The sequence below is a fragment of the Aquarana catesbeiana genome, linkage group LG01 (genome assembly GCF_042186555.1).
Source record: "Aquarana catesbeiana isolate 2022-GZ linkage group LG01, ASM4218655v1, whole genome shotgun sequence".
In the NCBI taxonomy this organism is placed as follows: Eukaryota; Metazoa; Chordata; class Amphibia; order Anura; family Ranidae; genus Aquarana; species Aquarana catesbeiana.
The window spans coordinates 809,216,650-809,239,965 of record NC_133324.1 but is presented as its reverse complement, the minus strand read 5'-3'; the positions used below and the strand labels follow the sequence as shown (position 1 = coordinate 809,239,965).

General features: G+C 43.6%; 1 protein-coding gene across 1 annotated transcript in view; it reads right to left on the bottom strand.

Annotated features, from left to right (window-relative positions):
* Window positions 1–18,417: 18,417 nt before the first annotated feature.
* The window catches only part of FGL1 (fibrinogen like 1), a 101,067-nt gene continuing 96,168 nt past the window's right edge, over window positions 18,418–23,316 (bottom strand). The window contains exon 8 of the mRNA XM_073607984.1: window positions 18,418–23,232. Within this exon, the coding sequence (XP_073464085.1) occupies window positions 23,073–23,232 (160 nt within the window). The 3' untranslated portion in view covers window positions 18,418–23,072. The remainder of the gene's footprint in view (window positions 23,233–23,316) is intronic.

Here is a 23,316-nt window from a genome sequence, read left to right as displayed (position 1 = left end):
TTCAGAATTAACGAATTTGTCAAAATTCGTTAAAAAAGGAATTCGGAACTAAACGAATTGCACATGTCTAGTAGTTACAGTGGGGAATTAGAGAAGAATTATATCTATACTATGTTGACTATATGGATAGTCAACCCTGGATGGAAGATGATCATCTTTTTCTTTGAAAATCCACAGCCATGTACAGTAAAAATATGAAAAAGTATCCTGTTCTCTTTGTATTGCTTCCTTTGTGTGAAATCCCTGGTGTTCCGGTCAGTTCCTCTTACGCTATTATAAACTGACCACACTAAGCAGGAGAACATACCATGATCAGTTCTTTAGCTATGCTGGGAACTCACGCACACACAGCCATTTACTGGGAAGATCAATGTGCTGCTGTGTCTCATTCCTGATCTCATTATACAGCTGAGAACAGAGGGAATGTGATCACTTTTAAAAAGGAAAAGAGATATTTATAATTTTTTTTTATATCTATAGACAAATGTTTTGCCTTTCATTTCTATTTTAAACTGCATAGATTGTTTTACAAGGTGATCATTTGAAATCACTTTAGATAATACTAGGTCACCTCCCTGCCCCCAACTTGTAAATTTAAAGCGGGGTTCCCATTTAAAAAAAAAAAAAAATTAAAAGTCAGCAGCTACAAATACTGCAGCTGCTGACTTTTAATCGGACACTTACCTGTCCCAGGGTCCAGCGATGCGGGGGATCGAAGCCCCGCTCGTCCCCCCCTCCGCTTGGCAGCGCCGGCATTTTAACTGTGGGCACCAGCCGGGCACCCACTGTGCAAGTTTTGCCTTTAGTTATACTTAAGTGTCGGTTCACACAGGGGTGACCTGTCAGACGACTTAGCAACCATTTTCTTTACCAGTGTACAGAAATCACTGCTGCAGTATACACACTAAATATTTTATTTAAAAAAAATCAAAAGTGCATAATCAGTACACACAAACTATGCTCAACTGTCCTCTGAGAGTGATTTATTTTCCCTTGTTGACTTCTGCAAAAAAAGTCAAAATTTGCATATGCGTGCTATTTATTCTGTTTGGACTTCAGGTACCACTAAGATCACATACCGGTACTTGGGTCATGGAGAGGTTCATTTTAAACTGTGCCATTTTCCAGTAACATGGTTTGAGAACTCATGACAGTCCTTGGAGATTAGGAACTGTTTCGATGACGGTTTTATAGCAAAAAAAAGCATCTTACAACACAACTTACAAGACAAGCTGAAAAACCAGAACTGTGACAGCACAATGAGATTTATCGTGCTGAACTTCGGTTCACAGTACGTTGCAAGTTTATTATGTAAACGCTGTTGACATGCTTGATTCGATTGTGCATGGTTTTATTGTATGAGGGTCTGATCCATCAGCACAGCGAGGGCTGGCGTTCAGAACACTTGATTCCTATGCATGTCTGAGCCTGTCGGGAATTATTACATCAGACCTGTAATACCAGGCACAGTACAGAACATTGGTGTGATTCCAGTGTTCTCCTTCCAAGTATTGCTTTGCTAGTTAACCGCTTCTTAAATAATGATCCTGTGTTGGCATGTGACCACTCACGTGTCAGTCTTATTGTATATCAGATTTTCTTCTCTTTCCTGGGAAGAAAAGAATTTAGCATTTTAATTTGAGATTTATTAAGGTTTTTGCTTCACGTTCACTATAAAATCAATGTAACACATACAGGGTGTCATTACAAACCACTTTGTAATGTATGATTATTATAAAAAAAATCCTTAAGGTCCTTTCACACATTCATGTCCGTTTTTATGGACTCCGCTTGCTCAGCAGGGATCGATCCGTTGATCTCTGCTGAGCGAGTGGATGACAGGTCCATCTCTGCTCACTGTGCAGAGACAGACCTGTCAGAGCCTCGTTCTCCTCTATGGGGGATCGGATTAAAACGCCTGTCTGTTTTCATCCAATCTGATCTGCCAGATGGATGGAAAATAGGGTTTCCATCGGTCGGAATTTAGCGGAGCAGATCGGATGTCAGCGGACATGTCACCGCTGACATCCGTCGCTCCATAGAGGTACATGGAGCATCCGTTCAGGTCCGCCTGAAAATCTGACAGGCGGACCTGAACAGTCGTCATGTGTAAAAGAGCCCTAACCCTCTCTTACGCATGGAATATGTCCCACTAATATTAGGCCCCTTTCACGCGATAAGCACGCTTAGATCCGCCTGTCCGCTGAAACCCGTCTGCCATCCGATCCAATCAGATCTGCTCAAAACAGACGTATGGCGATACGTTTGCCATCCGTCTAGCGGATCGGATGGGATCTGATGAAAACGATTGTGCTGTCCGTTTTTGTCCGATCTCCCCATAGAAATCAGCGGGGCTCTGACAGGTCCCTCCCTGCTCAGTGAGCAGAGGCGGACATGTCATCCGCTGGCTTAGCGGAGATCAACGGTGCAATCTCCCACTGAGCTGGCAGAGTCCACTGAGTGGATTCACCCCAAGTGAAAGGGGCCTTTTCCTTGAGGTAACACTCCCTTCCTTGGTATGTATCCTTTCGACCCCCCTGTTCTGTTTTTTTTTTTTTTTTTTTTGGGGGGGGGGGGGGGGGTAGTGATATTTATTAGCTGCAGTTGACACATATACATTGCGCCCTCATTAATGTCGTTCCTACATATTTTATAGCTGTGGCTCCATTATGAGTGGTGCAAATACCTGCGCCTTAACATTTGTTTCTCATTTTTTGGCTGCTCTGTGCCCCCTTCCCCCACCAAAGACAGGGGAACACAGGTGTCCAACTGGCGGCCCTCCAGCTTTTGCAAAACTACAAGTGCCATGGGGCATTGCAAGGCTGACAGTTACAAACATGGCTCCCACAGAGACATGATGGGAGTTGTAGTTCCGCAACAGCTAGAGGGCTGCCAGTCTGACACCCCTGACCTATTGGGTTCTAAACATTCACAGGGCCAGCCCTTTCTATAAGAGTGCAGAGATTGCAATGTCACATGTCTGCCCCTGCTTGAGTTTTCTAGACCACCGCCCTTCCCCATTCACCCTATGAGCTGGTATCCCCTTACAAGTTTCGATTTTTAGTTTCATATATATCAGTTCATTGTCTGTCACAGACTCTCTGGTCCTAAGTGTAGTCCGGGTCTGTGGCCCTCCCATAGCTGAGACAAGGCTGTAACTGACAGTGTCGCACTTGCTGCAGTAGCTCACATACAGCCAGGGTGTCTGGCAACACCTGTGAGCCAGGAAAACAGAGAAAACAAATTGGGATACCCCCGACCTTTATTTGCTAAAATGATGGCTCTTTATTACTTCCCTACTGGGAGAATTTGTTTTAATGGCTCCCTTTTGACCCAATGGCACTCTCCAAGGTTGTCCACTCCTGCCTTATCTCTTGAGTTGTCATGAAGGGCTAGACTAGGGTGTGCATATAGGTAAACTGTGTATGAAGCTCAATATTTCTACATCAAAACACCACCACAAAATGGTCTAATATGCAAATGATTTCCTCCTTTATGTTTCCAACCCCACCATTGCCTTTCCTGCTATCCTTTGGGAATTTGCGATATTGAAGGCCTTTGGAAATTTTATGGTCATTGTCCACAAATCGGTCACACTTGACATTTGCTTTCCTAAAGGTGATAAGCAACATCTCATAGATAATTTTCCTTTGCAATGGGCTTCCACAACAAATAGATATTCAGAGGTGCAGATTCTGATTTTACACACCTATATTGACTGAATTAACACTAATCTTACAGACATCACTTAACAGACTTAGGGAGTAAAAATACACTCTTAGTTAGGCCGTATAGCACTATGACTTTTTAAAATACTGTTGATTTTTGTCCTACAAAGTTTATGCTTTGGTATACTGGCTAGGTCAAAACAACTGGGAGGACGGTGCATCACTACACTTTGCTGTTTACTATAGGTCAGTGTTCCTAGCTCATATCTTGGACTGGCTTTTCCATGGTAAAGACAAGTTGTGGGTAGCCAATATGCTCTTTTTTACCTCTTGCCTCTCTACTATGGATTCATCCCTAAGCACTGCCGACACCATTCCTCTTTCTTGTCTGCATCCCTCCTCTCAATTGGATTATTGACTATGTGATTGGACATTGTGCTATCTCTTCCTATGTGGAGCTAATGACTCCGGTTATAGGGAATCCAGCTTTTCCCTTAGAGCATCATTGTGTCTTATATCTCTGCTGCTCACATGGATCTCCTAATTCTGTAGCCAAAGCACTGACAATCATCTCCAGTTGCCTAAATCACTTACCAAGGACCTTGACCGCAGCCGATGGTTGCAATATTTTCAAATACGAGGATTGTAAGACCAACTTAACAAACAAGGCAAGATCCACAAGGAACTTACATAATTTCAGGCTTTGTATCTCAACGTGGAAGGCTATTCTCACCTCTTCTCATTGCTTTATCCCATTTTACAACAGTATGTTCGCTTTATCTCCCTCATTTAAAATTTTGGGAAGAAGAATTATGCCCTGTACACACGATCGGACATTGATCGGACATTCCGACAACAAAATCCATGGATTTTTTCCGACGGATGTTGGCTCAAACTTGTCTTGCATACACACGGTCACACAAAGTTGTTGGAAAATCCGATCATTCTGAACGCGGTGACGTAAAACACATACGTCGGGACTATAAACGGGGCAGTAGCCAATAGCTTTCATTTCTAAATTTGTTCTGCGCATGCGTGGCACTTTGTGCGTCGGATTTGTGTACACACAATCGTAATTTCCGACAACGGATTTTGTTCTCGGAAAATTTTATAGCAAGCTCTCAAACTTTGTGTGTCGGAAATTCCTATGGAAAATGTGTGATGGAGCCTACACACGGTCAGATTTCCGAAAACAAGGTCCTATCACACATTTTCCATTGGAAAATCCGACTGTGTGTACAGGGCATTAGACTGAAACTGTTGCATGAAACTGACCTTTAGAAGATATTTTACTCTTCCCCACAAGGCTTGTATAGCATCCTCAGCCCAATAATGAAGCTATATTCTCAAACCATGATAGTCAGAGAATTTTCTCCTTTGCATCTGACCTCTGTTTGCAATATGAGAGGGGGACTGGGATTATGTTACATATTTGGTGGTCTTGCCGACTAATCAAACTTTTAGAGCTCAAGTTTTTGTGAAATATAAACCAGTGATGGGCTTGAACATTTCTGTCTTCAGAAATTGCCTTCCTTTCCATACTCCCAGGCTCCATCATTACAGCCAAAAAATGATCTTCTCCATTTTTAATTTTAGTTACCAGGGCAGTAATTCCATGGCTTTGGAAAAACACACACACACCCCAACAATAAAAAAATGGGTTTCCAAATTAACCAAGCTTTAGGCTGGGTTCACACTATTGTGAATTGGATGCGGGTTCCCTGCATCCATTTCGCAATAGCAGGATATTTTGACCGGCTCTCTACGGAGCCGGTTCACATATCTTTGCTGCGGCTCCGGTGCGAATTTGCAAAGGAGCCCTGTGCTTCCATTTCAGGTCCATTTCAGGTCTGAATTCAGGAGTTGACTACACAGCTTCATGATTCCATACTACTTACAGTATATGAGCATATGGGCTACCTGGATAATTTACATGGGATCCACAGAATTTAAAGATACTTTCATGCATAGACAGTAGCCTAACAATAGTCCTAGGAGCACTTTCCTCTTCCCCCTCTGAGCACCTGGTATTACCTCCTCCTTTTTTTATTTTGCCATTACAGCTCTGAGACTGACCTGGGCAGATATATAGCATTGTATATTCTGTCAGTTACATGATTGTTCCCTTTCTAGAGGATTGAAAATTGGTCATGCTTGATTTGGAGTCAGTTGTGTACAATCCATTACCAATTATCAATGTGGTGCATTTGGCCAAAAATTACGAGGCGGAGCTTATAAACAGGTACAATTTCTTTGAAGGCAAGATAGGAGGCAGTGCATGCAACCAGGGATGTGCCCCACATCTTGTGCTGGGTGCTCTGGGTCCCAAGACCGCTCACCACCACAACAGTCCTGCTACACTGCTTATCAGTGAAATAAAATTTAGAGCCAAAGGAATCTTTCTGAGCTCCTCTTTGGCTCTGATTTTAGTGGTGAGGAAGCCTTATGATGGGAGGTGAAAATTTAGGGGGAGGGGTGAAGACTTGCACTGAGAGGAGATATTTCAGAGAGAAGAATATTTGTGCTGGGGTGGACATTTCAGCAGAGGGAGGAATATATGTCCTGGGAGGAGGATGGAATTTTGGCTTGCAGAGGGTGAAAGGGCTATGCATGCAAGAATTTTGCACTCCTCTGACCCCTACACAGTGTGTTACTCACCCCTGCCCTCTGCACGCTGTGTATTACATACCACTCACCTCTGCACTCAGGGCTTTGCACACCCATGATGCCAGAACTTTCTGCATTATATACTCCTGACCCATGCACTCTGTGTTTTACACACCTCTGATCCTTGTGTGTAACACGTCACTGACCCTTTTAATCGTACCTGTGTATTTCATATCTATGACCCCTGCACTCTGTTAATTGTCTCAACAGTTGCAGGTTGTTAAGCAGTCTATTACTATCTGTTACTATTTTAAGGAAGTTCTTCTTTAAGACAGGCTCAGACATAGGGGTACATTTACTAAAGGCAAGTAGACTGTGCATTTTGAAAGTGCAGTTGCTGCAGACCTTAGTAAATGAGTAAATGAGGGTAAGCTCTGCTGACATCCGCATCCAATTATGTCAAGCAAAAATGCTGTTTTCCTGACAGACTCCATGGCAGTCTACGTGTGGGTTAAACCCGCCTCCTCTCCAATGCTATAGGACCCCACTCCCATTTATTTGACCTCACCTCTAGAGACTGCGTTCCTTTTTTGTCCTCTTCATTGGACCTACAAGCAATGTACTCGCATTTACAGATGTCCAATCGATCGAGGTTGGTGCCGGGCATACGTTCTTAGCAGTGTCAAGATAGCCAAGGGCCCAGTGGTGGGGACGGCCTTTGTATGCCCAGACACGGAGGATCGGCTGGCCAGGTCTGAAGATTCCTCCATGGCAGCAGTTTGTGTATATGTGCACCCTTTGTGTCTTCCCCTCATGCGCCTTGTTACCTTTGTTTTGTTTTTTGTTCCCTCCATGGTGCCTGGAATGCTCCTGCGTTCCAGGACGCAGTATCCCCTTCTGGCTTGCGGCTCCGGCGCGCTACCGCGCATGCGCGATCTCAGACGAAACCGAGGCTTGGTTTCGTGCATTCGCGGTGCGGCCAGCATCTGAGCGACCGCACAGGCGCTCTGTGGCGGGTTGCCATTGTGCAGGCGCAGACCTGACACAGCGGTGACGTCACTACGGCGGGTATATTTAAATCCCTGTTAGCCCCTGTGATGTTGGGGATTACTGTGGGCAGTTTGCGACAGCTCCTCCAGGCACCACGCTCTCAGGTTAAGGTAAGCTCCGGCCTGGGGCTATGGTGCAGGTGGGGGCGGAAATGGCTCTTAAAGGGGAAGCTGCACTGTTATCTGTACCCTTTTTTTCTAGAACATGTGGGTGTTCCTACAAGGCTGCAGGATCGTCACCTATGTGTCCGCCAGGGTGCCATGGACAGGTCACCGCTTCCTTGTGGCCAGCCCTCACGCTCTAGGTACGTTGTGGGGTATGAGGGGGGGGGCCAGGTCCACGATTGAATGGACATATCCCCTAATTTCATGCTTTCTACCCTTCTCCTTATAGCCCATCCAGGTCGGACCGCCAGTCTACAGACCGAGACAACAGGGACCTTGCCAGGCCGCAACGTCAACCTTCCTCATTCAGACCCAGATGTGACTCTCTATCTAGGACCCATCAGCAGAGGAGATGTTCCCATTCCTACTCCAGACACCGTACCCACACCGTACAGCACAGCCACTCTGATCGCAGAGCCTGCTGGGGATGTGGGACCCGAGTCCCAGAGGGTAAGTCCTTATGTGACCCTTGCTATGCCAAGGTGGTCAGGGAAAAAGAAGCTGAAACCCAGCAGATGGAATCATTAGTTAAACGTGTGGTGCAGCAATGCCTCAAGAAGTGGGGTACAACCCACACGCGGAGCCAGTCCACCACTCTATCTGACTCCCTGGCTGACAAAGCCCATCCCAGCCTTATGATGCTTCTCCCGGGTCTTCGGACAGCCAGTTGGAAGGAGACAAATTTGTCGGAGGCTTCGACTTCATCCTTGTTTCCCCACTAATTAAGGCAGTCAAAGAGGCCCTCAAGTGGAGAGATCCATCTACTCCCCCGGCTAAGCAAAAGAAGATCTTTAAACACCTGGGGAAGGAACGCTCCAACTTCCCGCTCCTTTCCGAATTGAAGCATATCATTGAGGAGGAGGGGAGCAAGGTAGATAAGAAGGCTTCTATGTCAAGTAAAACCTCCAGATTATATGCCTTCAAGGCAGAGGAAGTGAAACATCTGGAAAGCGCTCCCCTCATAGACGCAGTACTGACGTGACTGGCCAAACATGTCACTCTTCCCTTAGAGGATGCTGTATCCTTCAAGGATGGGCTTTGGAGGAGAATAGACCAAGACCTCAAGAGGATTTTAGTATGGCTTGCAAACCCGCCTTGGCCCTCGTGGCCATGTCCAAGGCCATGGAGGCCTGGACAGAGAACGTGGCTTCCGTGCTCAGGGGAGTCTTAGAAGAACTGGCCAGGGGCTCAGCAGTCCAGGAAATGAAGCTGCCAGTGGCTTTCCTGGGGGAGGCTTCGATCGACCTCATCCGCCTACTGGCCCAGACTATGCTGTCCTCGGTCACGGCTAAGCGGGCCTTATGGTTACGTCCTTGGCTTGCCGATCCAGCATCCAAACAAGCCTGGTGTAGGGTTCCCTTTGAGGGGCCCTCGTTGTTTGGCAACAGGCTGGACAGTGACATAGCCCAGGCCACGGGTGGAAAGTCGGGCTTCCTGCCCCAGGATAGGCATCTGCTCTGCCAGAAGAGGCCCCAGCGCAGAAGATGCAGTACAGAGCGGTCACGCTCTTATAGCCCCGGCCGAGACTTCAGAAGGAATTGGAGCAGAGGACACACATCCTTCCAAAAGCCCGCTAAAAGCCAGGCGTCCAGTGGACGTGAGCCGGCTAAGTCGTTTTGATATCTCTTCCGGCACATCTGGGTGGCCTCAATCTCGGACTACTGGACCATCAAGAGGGTCTCCACAGGCCACACATGGTCCTCCACCAGTACTCCTCCCCCAGATTTATTTTTACCCTGCTACCACGGTCAGAAAAAAAGAAGCAGGTGTTACTGTCCTACGTGGATTTACTGTTAGCAGAGGGAACAGTGGTGCCTGTCCCAAAAGCCAAAGAGTTCCATGGGGCATACTCCCCTCTCTTCTTGGTGCAAGAGAAAAACGGTTCATGTCGCCCCGTGATAGATCTAACTTATCTAAACAAGTTTATAAAATACGAAAAATTCAAAATGGAGACTCTGTCTACCATCCAGCAAGCCGTGCAGCCAGGTGATTGGCTAATCTCAATTGACTTAAAAGATGCCTATTTTCACGTGCCTGTGGCAGAAAATCTCCGCAAATACCTCCGCCTCAGGGTCGGGCAAGAACATCTACAGTTCCCCTGCCTCCCTTTCGGGTTGACAACCTCACCCCGAGTCTTTTCCAAAGTTCTTCTGGCCATGGTTGCCCTCATCAGAACAAAAGGAATATGCTTGTACCACTATCTCAACGACCTCCTGCTACTATCCCAAGACAGGGAGCAGCTGCTGATCCACAGGGAGCAGGTTATCACCACACGGCTCTAATTCGATTGGCTCCTAAACCTGGAGAAAAGCCATCTGGAACCAGTCTAGTACCTGATATACTTAGGGGCCCAGTTCAACACGGTGAAAAGTACCATCCCTCTTCCAGTGGGGAAGATCCCAGTCATTTGAGAGAGAATTTCACGGGACTTGAGCTCCTCACAACTGAGGGCCTCACAGTGCCTAAAAATTGTCGGCACGATGGTCTCTACGACCCCCATGGTCAAGTGGTCTCTCTGGAGGTTACGCCCTTTCCAGACAGGTTTTCTCCAGCAATGGACCTCAGGGGATGGCAATCAATCCATTCACATTCCATCAGTGATGAGGAACAGCCTCTTTTGGTGGCTTCAGTGCAAAAATATGCTCACCTGCAACTCCATTGCCCCCGTCTCATGGGTCACGGTCACGACCGATGCCAGCGGTGCTGGATGGGCAGCCCTCTGCAGTTCAGAACTTGCACAAGGCAGGTGGGATGCCCGTCTTCACAACCCAGGCTTAAACATCCTGGAACTACGGGCAGCCTGGTGTGCCCTTCAATCCTTCACTCATCTCCTGAAAGGGGAATCAGTTTTATTGAGAATGGACAACGCCACAGCAGTCTCCTATGTGAAGAGGCAAAGGGGCACTCGGAGCTCCACCTTGCTCCAAGAAGTCGAGCCCATCATGTCCTGGGCTCAGAAAAACCTGGCCAATATCTCAGCGGTCTTCGTCCCCGGAGTCCAGAACATCCAAGCGGACTTCCTGTCTCGCACACAGTTAGACAACGAGTGGTCTCTTCATGCGCAGGCGTTCAAATGGATCCTGTCCTTGGGAGTCAATCCCGAAGTAGATCTATTTGCATCCCCCTGCAACTTCAAGATCAAGAAGTATTACACTCGGGGCCATTGCAGCCAGGCCTTCGGAGTAGATACCCTGACAAATTGGTGGAGCTTCAACAGGGCATACGCCTTTCCTCTGCTCCCGATCATCCTCAGGTTTTTTCTGAGACTCCAAGCGGAAGCGGTCGAGGTGGTGGTGATAGTGCCCTACTGGCCAAACATGCCATGGTTTCCCCTCCTGACCCAGCTCAGCTTCCAGGACCCGGTGCCTCTTCATCTCAGGCCGGACCTTCTTTCTCAGGAGGCAGTCCTGCACCCTTGCCGGCGTTACCGAGACCGAAGGTCTGATTCTTGAGAGGAAGAGGCCGGAAACTCTCAGGTGCGTGTCAAGAGTGATTTCCACCCTCATGAGAGAAAGGCGAGCACGAATAAGGTCTATGGGAGAATATGGACCAAGTTTGTTGAATTCTCATCCTCTATGGGCAGATCGTTCAGAGATCCAGGAATCCAGGATATCCTCAGCTTCCTTCAATCCTGCCTAGATCTGTCTCTATCCATCAGCTCTCTCAGGGTCCAAGTCTCAGCCTTGTTGGCCTTCTCTGGAACATCATGGGCCATTCACCCTCTAATTTGGCAGTTCTTCTGTGAGGCGGCAAGACTCAGGCCCCAAAGAAGGCCAAGATTCCCCATATGGGATCTTCCCCTTGTTCTCGACTCATTCTCACTGTCTTGACTCAGTACCACGGGATCTGCTCCGCTTTCTATCAAAGACATTTCTGCAAAAGTCGCCTTCCTAGTAGCCATAACTTTGGCCAAAAGGGTTTCTGAGATCGGGTCCTTGGGTCATTAAGAACCATTCCTGACCTTCTTCCTGGACCGGGTGGTCCTCATCCCTTTGCTCGGCTCAAACCCGAAAGTTACTTCAGTGTTCCATGAGAACCTAGAAATTGTCCTACCTACATTCAGGGCCCCGGGGGCCACTGAAGTCCACCCTCTGGATGTAGGCGAAATACTGAAGGAATACCTGCAAGCTACTTCCTCCTTTAGACGCTCCGACTACCTGTTTATCTTGCACTCCGGCAATAACAGAGGGAAGCGAGCTTCGACCAGAACGATTGCGGCCTGGATGGTCCAGTCCATCCAGCAGGCTTATAGGGATAAGGGCTTGGCTCCTCCAGTGGCGGTGACGACACATTCCACCAGGAGTATGGCGGCTTCGTGGGAAGCAGCCCGGCATGTGGCTCCAGACGGTATCTGCAAAGCAGCCTCATGGGCCTCCATTAATACCTTTATGTCACATTACTGCATAGAACCTGCTTCTCTATCTTCTGTGAACTTTAATTTAAGAATCCTGTTGATTGATGGGCCAAATTAAATTTCTTTTGATCAACATACCCACCCGTGTGGGTATTTCCCACACGTAGACTGCCATGGAGCCTGTCAGGAAAACGGAAAATGTATTATCAAATACTTACCGTAATTTTCCTTTCCTGATGGACTCCATGGCAGACGGAGTTCCCACCCATCGGTCAAAAGTTGGCTAGTTACAACTTTTTACACAGTTACACAGTCTCTAGCAGTGAGCTCAAATTTATGGGAGTGGGGTCCTATAGCATTGGAGAGGAAGCGGGGTTAACCCACACGTATACTGCCATGGAGTCCATCAGGAAAGGAAAATTACGGTAAGTATTTGATCATAAATTTTCAGTTTTTTAATTTTCCGTGCATGTGATCGGGTATTATTTGCAAAAAGAAGCTTTATCTCATTTCCTAAACTCTGAAGCAACTTCACTTGCAAAGTGCACAGTCTATTTGCTTTTAATAAATGCACCCCATGGTATTAGCTCCCTGTCTGCTTTAAGTGTGCACAAAAGCAAAAGCGATGGAAATGTTTCATGTTTTAAAATCGATTGTGCCGAGATGTATACATTTGTGTGAGACTCTTGCTTGTGGCACAGTAATTAAAGCATATTTTATGGGTACAAGTGATGTGGCATATGTGAGCTGTGCATACAGTGAGTAGGCTCGGGTTTTATTTAACCATGGCCCGGTAAGTCCTTCCCACTGTTAACCTGATTTGGCCACAACCACTATTCGCATTATTACTCTCCTAGGTGTGCCCAAAGGTGCCCCAGGTCTTTTACAATCCTAGCAATGCCCCTGTATCCAATACAGATGGTCTGTATCTGCCCCCTTGGAATGATCCATGTTTTAGAAACCTATTACAATATGCGTGAAATTATTTGGATTATTTTTATTTGCTTTAAAAGAGCACTCTTAAATAATTAAAGGTGACAAATAATTTTGTATTGATTGTATTTTCTAATGAAAAAAAGTTAAATTGCCAGTTTTGATTGCATAAGTAAAATAAAAAATTATATAAAAGGTCAGCGCTAATTCAAGTAAATATACAGTATCTCACAAAAGTGAGTACACCCCTCACATTTTTGTAAATATTTTATTATATCTTTTACTGTGACAACACTGAAGAAATGACACTTTGCAACAATGTAAAGTAGTGAGTGTACAGCTTGTATAACAGTGTAGATTTGCTGCCCCCACAAAATAACTCAACACACAGCCATTAATGTCTAAACCGCTGGCAACAAAAGTGAGTACATACCTAAGTGAAAATTAAAATCCACTGGATTCCTCTTTCACTCCTCCATGACGACATCATGGAGCTGGTGGATGTTAGAGACCTTGCGCTCCTCCACCTTCCATTTGAGGATGCCCCACAGATGCTCAATAGGGTTTAAGTCTGGAGACATGCTTGGCCAGTCAATCACCTTTAACCTCAGCTTCTTTAGCAAGGCAGTGGTTGTCTTGGAGATGTGTTTGGGGTCTTTATCATGGAATACTGCGGCACAGTCTCCGAAGCGATGGTATCGTGCTCTGCTTCAGTATGTCACAGTACATGTTGCTATCCATGGTTTCCTCAATGAACTGTAGCTCCCCAGTGCCGGCAGCACTCATGCAGCCCCAGACCATGACACTCCCACCACGATGCTTGACTGTAGGCAAGACACACTTGTCTTTATACTCCTCACCTGGTTGCCATCACACATGCTTGACACCACCTAAACCAAATAAGTTTATCTTGGTCTCATCAGACCACAGGACATGGTTCCAGTAATCCATGTCCTTAGTCTGCTTGTCTTAAACAAACTGTTTGCAGGCTTTCTTGTGCATCATCTTTAGAAGAGGCTTTCTTCTGGGACGACAGTCATGCAGACCAATTTGATGCAGTGTGCGACGTATGGTCTGAGCTCTGACAGGCTGACCCCCCACCCCTTCAACCTCTATAGCAATGCTGGCCGCACTCATATGTCTATTTCCCAAAAACAACCTCTGGATATGACGCTGAGCACGTGCACTCAACTTCTTTGATCGACCATGGCGAGGCCTGTTCTGAGTGAAACCTGGCCTGTTAAACTACTGTATGGTCTTGGCCACCATGCTGCAGCTCAGTTTCAGGGCCTTGGCAATCTTCTTATAGCCTAGACCATCTTCATGTACAGCAACAGTTCTTTTTTTCAGATCCTCAGAGAGTTATTTGCCATGAGGTGCCATGTTGAACTTCCAGTGACCAGTATGAGAGAATGAGAGCGATAACACCAAATTTAACACACCTGCTCCCCATTCACACCTGAGATCTTGTAACACTAACGAGTCACATGACATCGGGGAGGGAAAATGGCTAATTGGGCCCATTTTGGACATTTTCACTTAGGGGTTTACTCACTTTTGTTGCCAGTAGTTTAGACATTAATGGCTGTGTGTTGAGTTATTTTGAGGGGACAGCAAATTTACACTGTTATACAAGCTGTACACTCACTACTTTACATTGTAGCAAAGTGTCATTTCTTCAGTGTTGTCACATGAAAAGCTATAATAAATTATTTACAAAAATGTTAGGAGTGTACTCACTTTTGCGAGATACTGTACATAAACATACTTTGTACCACACAATTGATTTGAAATCACATCATAATTGGCTGAATATACAAGAATCAAAATTAGGAACATCTTAAAGGAAAAAAGTTCATATAACCAAAAGAAAAGATTCTATGTATAGAAATTGGTGTGGTTAAAAGTGTTCTTAGTTATCTGTGCTCCACCTTCATTTGTGCAGGAGAATAAAAAACTCACCAGATAACTGAAAAATTGTAACTTTATAAAAATCAATTCCTTGGAAGGTAGGGATACCAGGAGAGAAAGTCCTTGTAACTTAACACCGTCAGCTGGTGTATCCTTAGACTCATACAAAGACAGTAGCTTGAGAAAGCAAAGTTCAGCACATAGCGCAATACAACCTGTAAAGACTTGAAGCCAAAATGCCAAGTAATGCACTTACATTTGTGGGTGCTAATAACCTAGCACAAGCATGTACTGCCAAACAGTGCGGGCAAGCACTCCTGATGATGTGAAACCACGAAATGCATTGAGGCTGCACGCTCGACCGCACCACACTGGCGTCACTTCCGGTACGCCTGGTTCCAATCTCTGGTGTGTTGGAACACACGCCGAGAGCTCTAGGAGCAACGTGTTTTCCTGCTGTTTGGCCATACATGCTTGTGTTAGGCTATTATCACCCACAAATATAAGTGCATTACTTGGCATGTTGGCTTCAAGTCTCATTAGGCTGTATTGTGCTATGTGATGAACTTTGCTTTCTTGAGCTCCTGTCTTTGTATGAATCTAAGGAAACACCAGCTGACGGTGTTAAGTTACAAGGACTTTCTCTCCTGGTATCCCTACCTTCCAAGGAATTGATTTTTATACAAGTTACAATTTTTCAGTTATCTTGTGAGTTTGTTATTCTTCTGCATGAGTGATGGTGGAGCAAAGATAGCTAAAAACACTTAAAATCACACCAATTTCTCTACATAGAATTTTCTTTTCTTTTGGTGTATGGACTTTTTTCCTTTAAAATATTCCTAATTTAGATTTTTGTATATTCACCCAACTATGATGTGATTTCAAATCAATTGTGTGGTACAAAGTATGTTTATGTATATTCACTTGAATTAGCGCCAACCTTTTATATAATTTTTTATTTTGCTTATAAGGCGATTTGTTCACTTGAAAAAGGGGAAGCTTTTTCCTTTATCACGTTGTTACACATTTTGAGTTTGACGCCACCACTTGTTAATCACACCCAGTATTGGTTGTATAAGTATTCATAACCATTAACACCCTTTTTCGTTTTTTTAATCCTTTTATTGCTTTCTTAATAAAGTTTTAATAACCTTTTATCTATACATGGAACAGAACCTATATCAAAAACAATACAGTTTCACTGTGCAAAATATGAAAGTAGTTGTGTTTTACAGCTCTTGCATACATTGTATTGAAAATACAATATATTTGAAGAAGAAAAACATACATGACATGAAGACAAAGGCGATAAAAGGATTGGTACCTGGGTTACTAGTTCTGATTGTGGCTCTTGTAGGGTGGGCTGATTTTTTATTTATTTCCGTGGGTATATAATTGAACACATTTTGTAAAATGAGATATGAGGTGTTCTCCAGTAGTGATCCACTGCAATCAGAGTTTTTAAAATGTAACCAGATCACCCAAGTATTATAGTAAGTTTAATAATCAATGTTTTTTTGAATGACTGTAATCTCTTGCATTAAGTATAATTTATCTACTTGCATTATCCATTTGGATACTGGTGGTGGTCTATAGATATCCCAGTATTTTGTAATCAGGCTCTTCTGGGCTACATTTAGGAGAGGAGGTATCACTGATTTCTCATATTTGAGGTTGGAAATGGGTGTATTGTGGAATAATATAAAGTATATAAATGAGACAGCGCTGCATAAATAATAAAACAGATGCTGGTCTGTCCTGATCACATCTCCTCCTGTGTATCACATCTCCTCCTGTGTATGATCCAGCAGAGCAGCTTTTGCCAACCAGTGAAGAAAATCTCAGTGTGGTAGATCTGGAGCCAATGTAGATTCAAGTTTGAAGCAGCATAGTGGAAGGAATCTACATCTGATATAGATTACTACCTGTCTTTTGAGAGTCCAACAGAGATTGCTAAGGACCAGTGATGATTATTCCTGAGGGGAGAGTTACACTGTGTGCAAGGCATGTTTTGACCCCTTGCAGGGTCTTTCAAGGAGGTGAGCGAGCATTGCATGTGGGGACGGGAGCACTATGGGTATGGAGGTTGTTTGAAGCAAGAAAAAAACCTCACATCTTCCTGCATGCTAGTGGAAGAAATATCACTTGTAAATCACTTATAAATTATTACTGGACTTTTTTTAGAGCACTTATATTGTACACAATTTTCTAATTTTCATTTTATATTATTCTTTTTTTTATTTATGCGCTGTCTCATTTATATACTTTATATCTTGTTTTTTGTGGGAGCACAGAGGTGACAGCAGCAGCAACCCCATGTTAGTCTTTTTAGTATAGTAGCACGCAACTACCTTACTTATAAATTGTGGAATAATAGTACCCATGGTTCATGTGGAAGAGTCATTGTAATTATCTTTGCTAATACAATTTATAATCTGTCTCCAAAAGAATTTTATTAATGAAAAATCACACCAAATATGAGAAAGGGTGCAAGTTTACACCTTAGGCACAACTGCAAGGTCTAAGAGCCTCATCTACCGCATAATGCAAAAAGGCTTGGTAAATACCGCATAAAACAGGAGTGAAAGTCAATAAAAAAAAAAAAATGCAGTAAATAAGTGGCAGTCCTGGCCTGGGATATTTAAGGAACTGGCAGCCACTGGCATCCTTACCAACCAGTAAACAATCTGGTTGTCAAAGAGCAGGAGACCGCTGCATCTTTAACAACCGATGAGTCACCCACTGTCAGCTGAAAGTAAAAAAAAAAAAAAAAATGCTGGCAATTAAAAAATGTGAAAAAAATGGCGTAAGGTCCCCGCCCCAAAATCCATACCAGGCCCTTATCCAAGCATGCAGCCCCCTCCCTTTCCTGACATGCCGGGCTGCATGCTTGGATAAGGGTCTGGTATGGATTTGGGGGGGGGGCCCACTACATTTTTTTTTTACATTTTCTTCAAAATCTACACTAGACCCGAAGGGCCTGGTATGGACTTGGGGGGAGCCCCACACCGTTTTTTTTTTCCTGATTTTTTAATTGCCCGCAATTGTTTTTTTTTACTTTCCGCTGTCAGCAGGGAATCCCACTGACAGATGATGACTCATCGGTTGTTAAGGACGTGGCAGCCATCCACTTCTTAACAACCAGGCTGTTTACTGGTTGTTAAGAATGCCGGCGGTCGTCAGTTCCTCAAATGTCGCATGCCAGGACCACTACCTATTTACGGCATGTAATTCATTTTTTTTCGTGAATTGACTCTCACTCCTGTTTTATGTGGCATTTACCAAGGCTTTTTGCTTTATGCGGTAAATACCGCATGTAATCTGGTTCTGTGAATGGAGCCCTCTGTCTGCAAAAGCTACCAGTTTATGATCAGTTTGTACAGAGTGTAGTCTCTTTATGTTATTGTTATGGTGTAGTGCAATATGGCTTAAAAAAGCTCTAGTAAAAGGAAAAAAAAAAAGGAAACAATGGGCAACTCTGCCTGGTGCCATTACAAAGATCAATAGGTGGTTGTTTATATAAGGCCATTATTTTGGACAGCATGTTAGAGCCCAGGCTCATACGTTGGAAGGTCATAAACACTTCTCTACAGTCAAACACCTTTTTAATAGTAGTAGACACAAGAAGCAGGGGTATTTTATGTAAGTGTACATAGTGTGTAAGTAAAATTGTTTGTAGAGTTGTCTCTTGCTTCTCTCCCATGGAAAAAAAACACCTGGTCCACATGGATCAAAATAGGGAGAAGTGGTTTAATGGGTGATGCCAACATTTTTGCATACATTTTTAGGTTTACATTAATCAGACCAGGTTCACAGTTTTTGCCAATAGAAAATAAAAATGTAGGCTATACTTTTTGTGTGAAGGTGTGTTGAGTAAAAGTCGACACCTGCGCAATGGTAAATAACGTGTAAAAACAAATTATATACTGTTTCTAACAAACAAATTATAAGCCAAAAAAGAGAGCTGCTTGTTTTAAAGCAAATTGCTTGACAATGAATAAACCAAAAATTAATGAACCGCGCTCCCAATAAAGTGCAAGTGCATCAATGATTACCATCAATTGTGTAACAAGTGATAAATGGTGTTAAAATAATATATCAAAAAAGATATCACTACAAACAAAAATAAAAATACATAAAATCCCATAAACATTCCGTGGTATCCAAAAGCCTATGTGATCAAATTCAGCCGTGACTTAAATGTGTCTCCTCTTCACCAACATTCACATGTGCATCCTATTCACTGGAATGTATTAACCCCCAATATGACTTTCCCCGTTTAAAATTTTTTTTTTTTTTATATGATTAGCACATTCACACGCTGGAGTGACTTTTCTCTTCAAGTGGATATATCCAACCATGCTGTCTTTGACTACCTATAATGGGGGTCAATACGTTCCGATGAGTAGGATGCACATGTGAATGTTGATGAAGAAGAGACACATTTAATTCAAGGGTGAATTTGATCACATAGGCGTTTGGATACCACAGAATGTTTATGGGATTTTATGTATTTTCATTTTTGTTTGTATTGATATCTTTTTTGATATTTTTTTTTTAACACCATTTTTCACTTGTTACACAATTGATGGTAATTATTGATGCACTTGCACTTTATTGGGAGTGCGGTTAATTCATTTTTGGTTTATTCTTTATACTTTTTGTGTGCCTGGCTGAATATATTTTGAGGTACAAGCTTTCAAAGACACACACTTTCCCTTTTCCAACCTTTTTCATAGAAATAACTGAAAATCATATTTATATACACAGAGCAGTACATATCAAAGAACAAGTTCTTGCCAAAAAAAAAGGTGTCCTCCTAACTTGACATTTTATATCGTATAGTGTGTAGAAGACGATCATGGACAAACATTTCATTCCAGTTTACTCTTGTCTCCCCCAAATGCAGAAATCACATATTCATGGAGTCCCTCATGTGCTATATGGAATTGCTATCTTAAATGATGATCTAATGAAAAATATCCACCTGGAATTGTGAATTTCTTATAATTGACAAATAAAGGTGCAGTATCATAAATCTCCACCATTATGGGTTCTAATTGTACAGAACTGATTGTTATAAAAGCAAATATATATTTTTTTACAACTTATAGCAAAAGCAATATTGAACAGTAATATATATTTTTATATTTTTCTTCCCTAATATATTATTTTCTGTACTATAAAAGTATAACACCTAATCCCTTTTCTCTCTTCTAGCTTTCTCTCCTCTTTTTCTCCACCCACTGGCTCTTCATGTAGTCCTCATTGGCCGCCCGGTTTTCCACCCGTGGATGTCATGCTCTTGGCCCCCTCACATGGCATGTCATCGAAGGAATCAGATAGGTACACCCGTAGCTCCTCCTACAATGGCTAAGATTCTGTCACTAATGCCTCGTTTCCACTGAGCGGATCGGTTCGGGTCGGTACAGTTTGAATAGCCTAGAATGGTCCGGTCTATTCTGGTGAGCGTTTCCACTGCAAGTGGGACCACAAGGGGCCATACAGGGTTTAGAAAAAAGGCCTCAGCATAGCACAGCAGAGGGTTTTCTGTCAGCCAATCAGTGGAATGTATCGTAGCTCCACCCTAACCGAACCGTTCCATTTTCTATGGCCCCACATCTGAAGCAGGACCCTGAATGGAGCGGTACGGTTCGGTTGTATGGGCCGCTTTCATAATGGAAACACCCAAAATAGCGTACCGTACCGAACCGATCCGCTCAGTGGAAACGAGGCATAAGTGTCCATGGCCTAAATTCCAATAGAAAAAGACACCTGGCACTTAGGGAATTTAAGCAGTACTCTCTATAAGGAAAATGATTACAAAATTCTCTACTTTTGGTACCTGACTCCAGATGTCCACCCTTTTTAACATCTACTGGACCTGCCTTTTAATAGCTCCATTTTGGCGCTCGACACAACAACTACTGACCCACCTCTTCAAGGTGCCGAAACCCATGACACCGAAATTGTTTCTGTTGGGCCTCTCTCCACTGAAAATAACCAAACCCCATAGGAAATTACTCATATATGATACCAGATTTCAGGTACCACTTAATGTAGTTCTCAAGCAATGCTATTACTGAAGCTGAAATGTATAATGCTAATTTTGAAGAAGGTTCCTCCCTTCTCAACGCTACTGCATTCTCTCACGCATTGTGGGTTTTTTTTTTCTATTCTTGTACTGTTCTTCTATTGCGATATCCAAAAAAAATTTGCTATTTGTAAAAAAGTATAAAACCCACTTTTTTTAGGTATATATAAAATAGTATGTAAATACGTTATATATACCACTGGTAGAAAGCAGGTGGAGCTCTATGCGATGGTAAATTTCACAGAGAGGAGCTGTTGTGCTACTAGCAGACTTGAATTCGAAGTCAGCCTCTTACCAGTGAATATAAAGCGTGGGCAAAATGTACAAAATTTTTAGAGTGCTCAGTATTGCAAACTGAATGTCATAGGTGCACATAGTAATAAATATTTATTTATAAAATAAAGTTTTTGTTTAATGTGTATCTAAATAGTATATAAAACATATGTTAATATTAAAAACAAAAATTCATGTGACCACAGTGAATTATAATCTCACTTTAAGTACTGTCAGTGGTGATCCTCTTTCATTCTCTGTTATTTTCGCACAAGGTATACATCTGCTTAGTGGCTGTAAAGTAAAACAGCCTGTCCGTGTTCTGGTACTGTTCAAAACTGACAAACACTTGAGCACAACAACTTAAATACGGGTGACAAAAATATTTTTTTTACTTTTCTTGACTATTGGTGAAAGTCTGGCATTTGGCCATTTTAGCAAATGACTTGGAGTCAGCAAGGAAATGAAGGGTCAATGTGGTATACAGCAGCGGTCCCCAACCTTTTTGGCACCAGGGACCGGTTTCATGGCAGCCATTTTTCCCAGGTACTGGGGGAAGGGGGGTGTTGTGGTGTAAAGGGGACTGTACTGTAAAGGGGGCACTGTGATATGAAGGGGACTGCACTGTAATGATTACAGTGCCTCTTTACAGTACAGCCCTCTTTATATTACAGCGCCCCTAGCAATCACAGCCTCCTCCATCACAGTGCCCCTGCAGTCTGCCCCCCCTCTCTAAAATCACACTTCCCCATTCCAATCTCTGCCACAGGACTCCTACCTTTGCCAGGGCAGATGCTGTTATCAGTCTGTGTGCCCTCTCCCAGCTTGGAGCCCTCCACTCCAATCTGCAGCACCTCCCGCCCCCTGCCTTGCTGATAGGATGACATTGTCAACCAGGCGAGTGGAGGAGCCAGGAGAGGACACACAGGCATGGCCGCACAGCAGGAGGTGACCGTGGTCTGTGATATCCCTGTGCGGACCGCAGTCGCCGCATACCTAGTGCTGTGCGGCCTGGCCATAAACAGGCCACGGACCAGTCTGTGGTTCAGGGGTTGGGGACCCCTGGTACACAGTATATATGTCCTTAAGGTCTATATACTATAATATATACACTGTATACTATATTTACTGTATATATATATATATATATATATATATATATAGTGAGTCAGTGGGACCCCGCGCTACCTGGATGATTGCTGGTTTACGCCAGATTTTGGAGAGACAAGCACGCTGATTGCACATCTGTGTGCTGGGCTATTAAGTTGTGACCTCACTATGGCTCAGGGCCCCACCCAACAGACAGGAAGTCTGTGCATGGGAGGAGTCAGAGGCTGCATGAGGCAGCCAGAGCATGCATGTCTGCAGGTTTGTGACAGAGCAGCCCTAAGGCCTAGGCTGGAGGCCTGAAGCGGCCGTGTGGCAAGAGAGTAAGGCAGGAGGCTGAAGTATTTTGATTGTGCCAAGTACAGTAATGGTGGAACCCCCTGCATGGGCTACTGATGTCTTTTGTGAACTTTTCCGATCTTTTAAATAAAAGCGGGCTACCAGGCCCCTAACAATACAGTTTTGGACTGGCACATTCATTCACAACACACCTACTGCTTGAGTCTGATCACCCCACACACACAGATATATAATCTGGTGCAGCTGTGTATAGTAACCAATTCATTTCTAGGTTTTAATCTTAAAGTTGCACCAGATTCTGTGTGCACCAGTAGAAGTAAATCTCCCCCAGTATATCTATAGTGTATATATTATGATATATAGACCTTAAAGACACATACAGTTGAATGACCCACAGTTGTGCTGCCTAGTCTATATTTACAAGAGGGGTTGTGATCGAGAAGCTGTTGGGTGATAAATAATTCCTCATTTCTTTTTTTTGACAGATAAAGCTAAAGATCCCTAAGAATAACCATATGCTTCATACAGCATAATACAGAGTATCACTACAATTGTATTATACATCTGTTACTAAATAAATCTCTGTAAATGTTAGGGTTAAAAAAAAGAACTCAGACAACATTTGGTTCAAAGTTTGCAGACCTAATCTTCATGGCAACATATTTTAAGGAATACCACCATCCATGCCATGTGTACCAAACAATCCCATCATCGGTTTTGGATGTGTAAGGTCCTTTGTAGTACACACCATTCAGATTAGCAGAGTGACACCTGGTGGAAATATGAAAAACATTTAACATAGACTAAGTGATCATTTATATAGTGTTAAGTCCATCATTTTTTTTTAGTAAAATT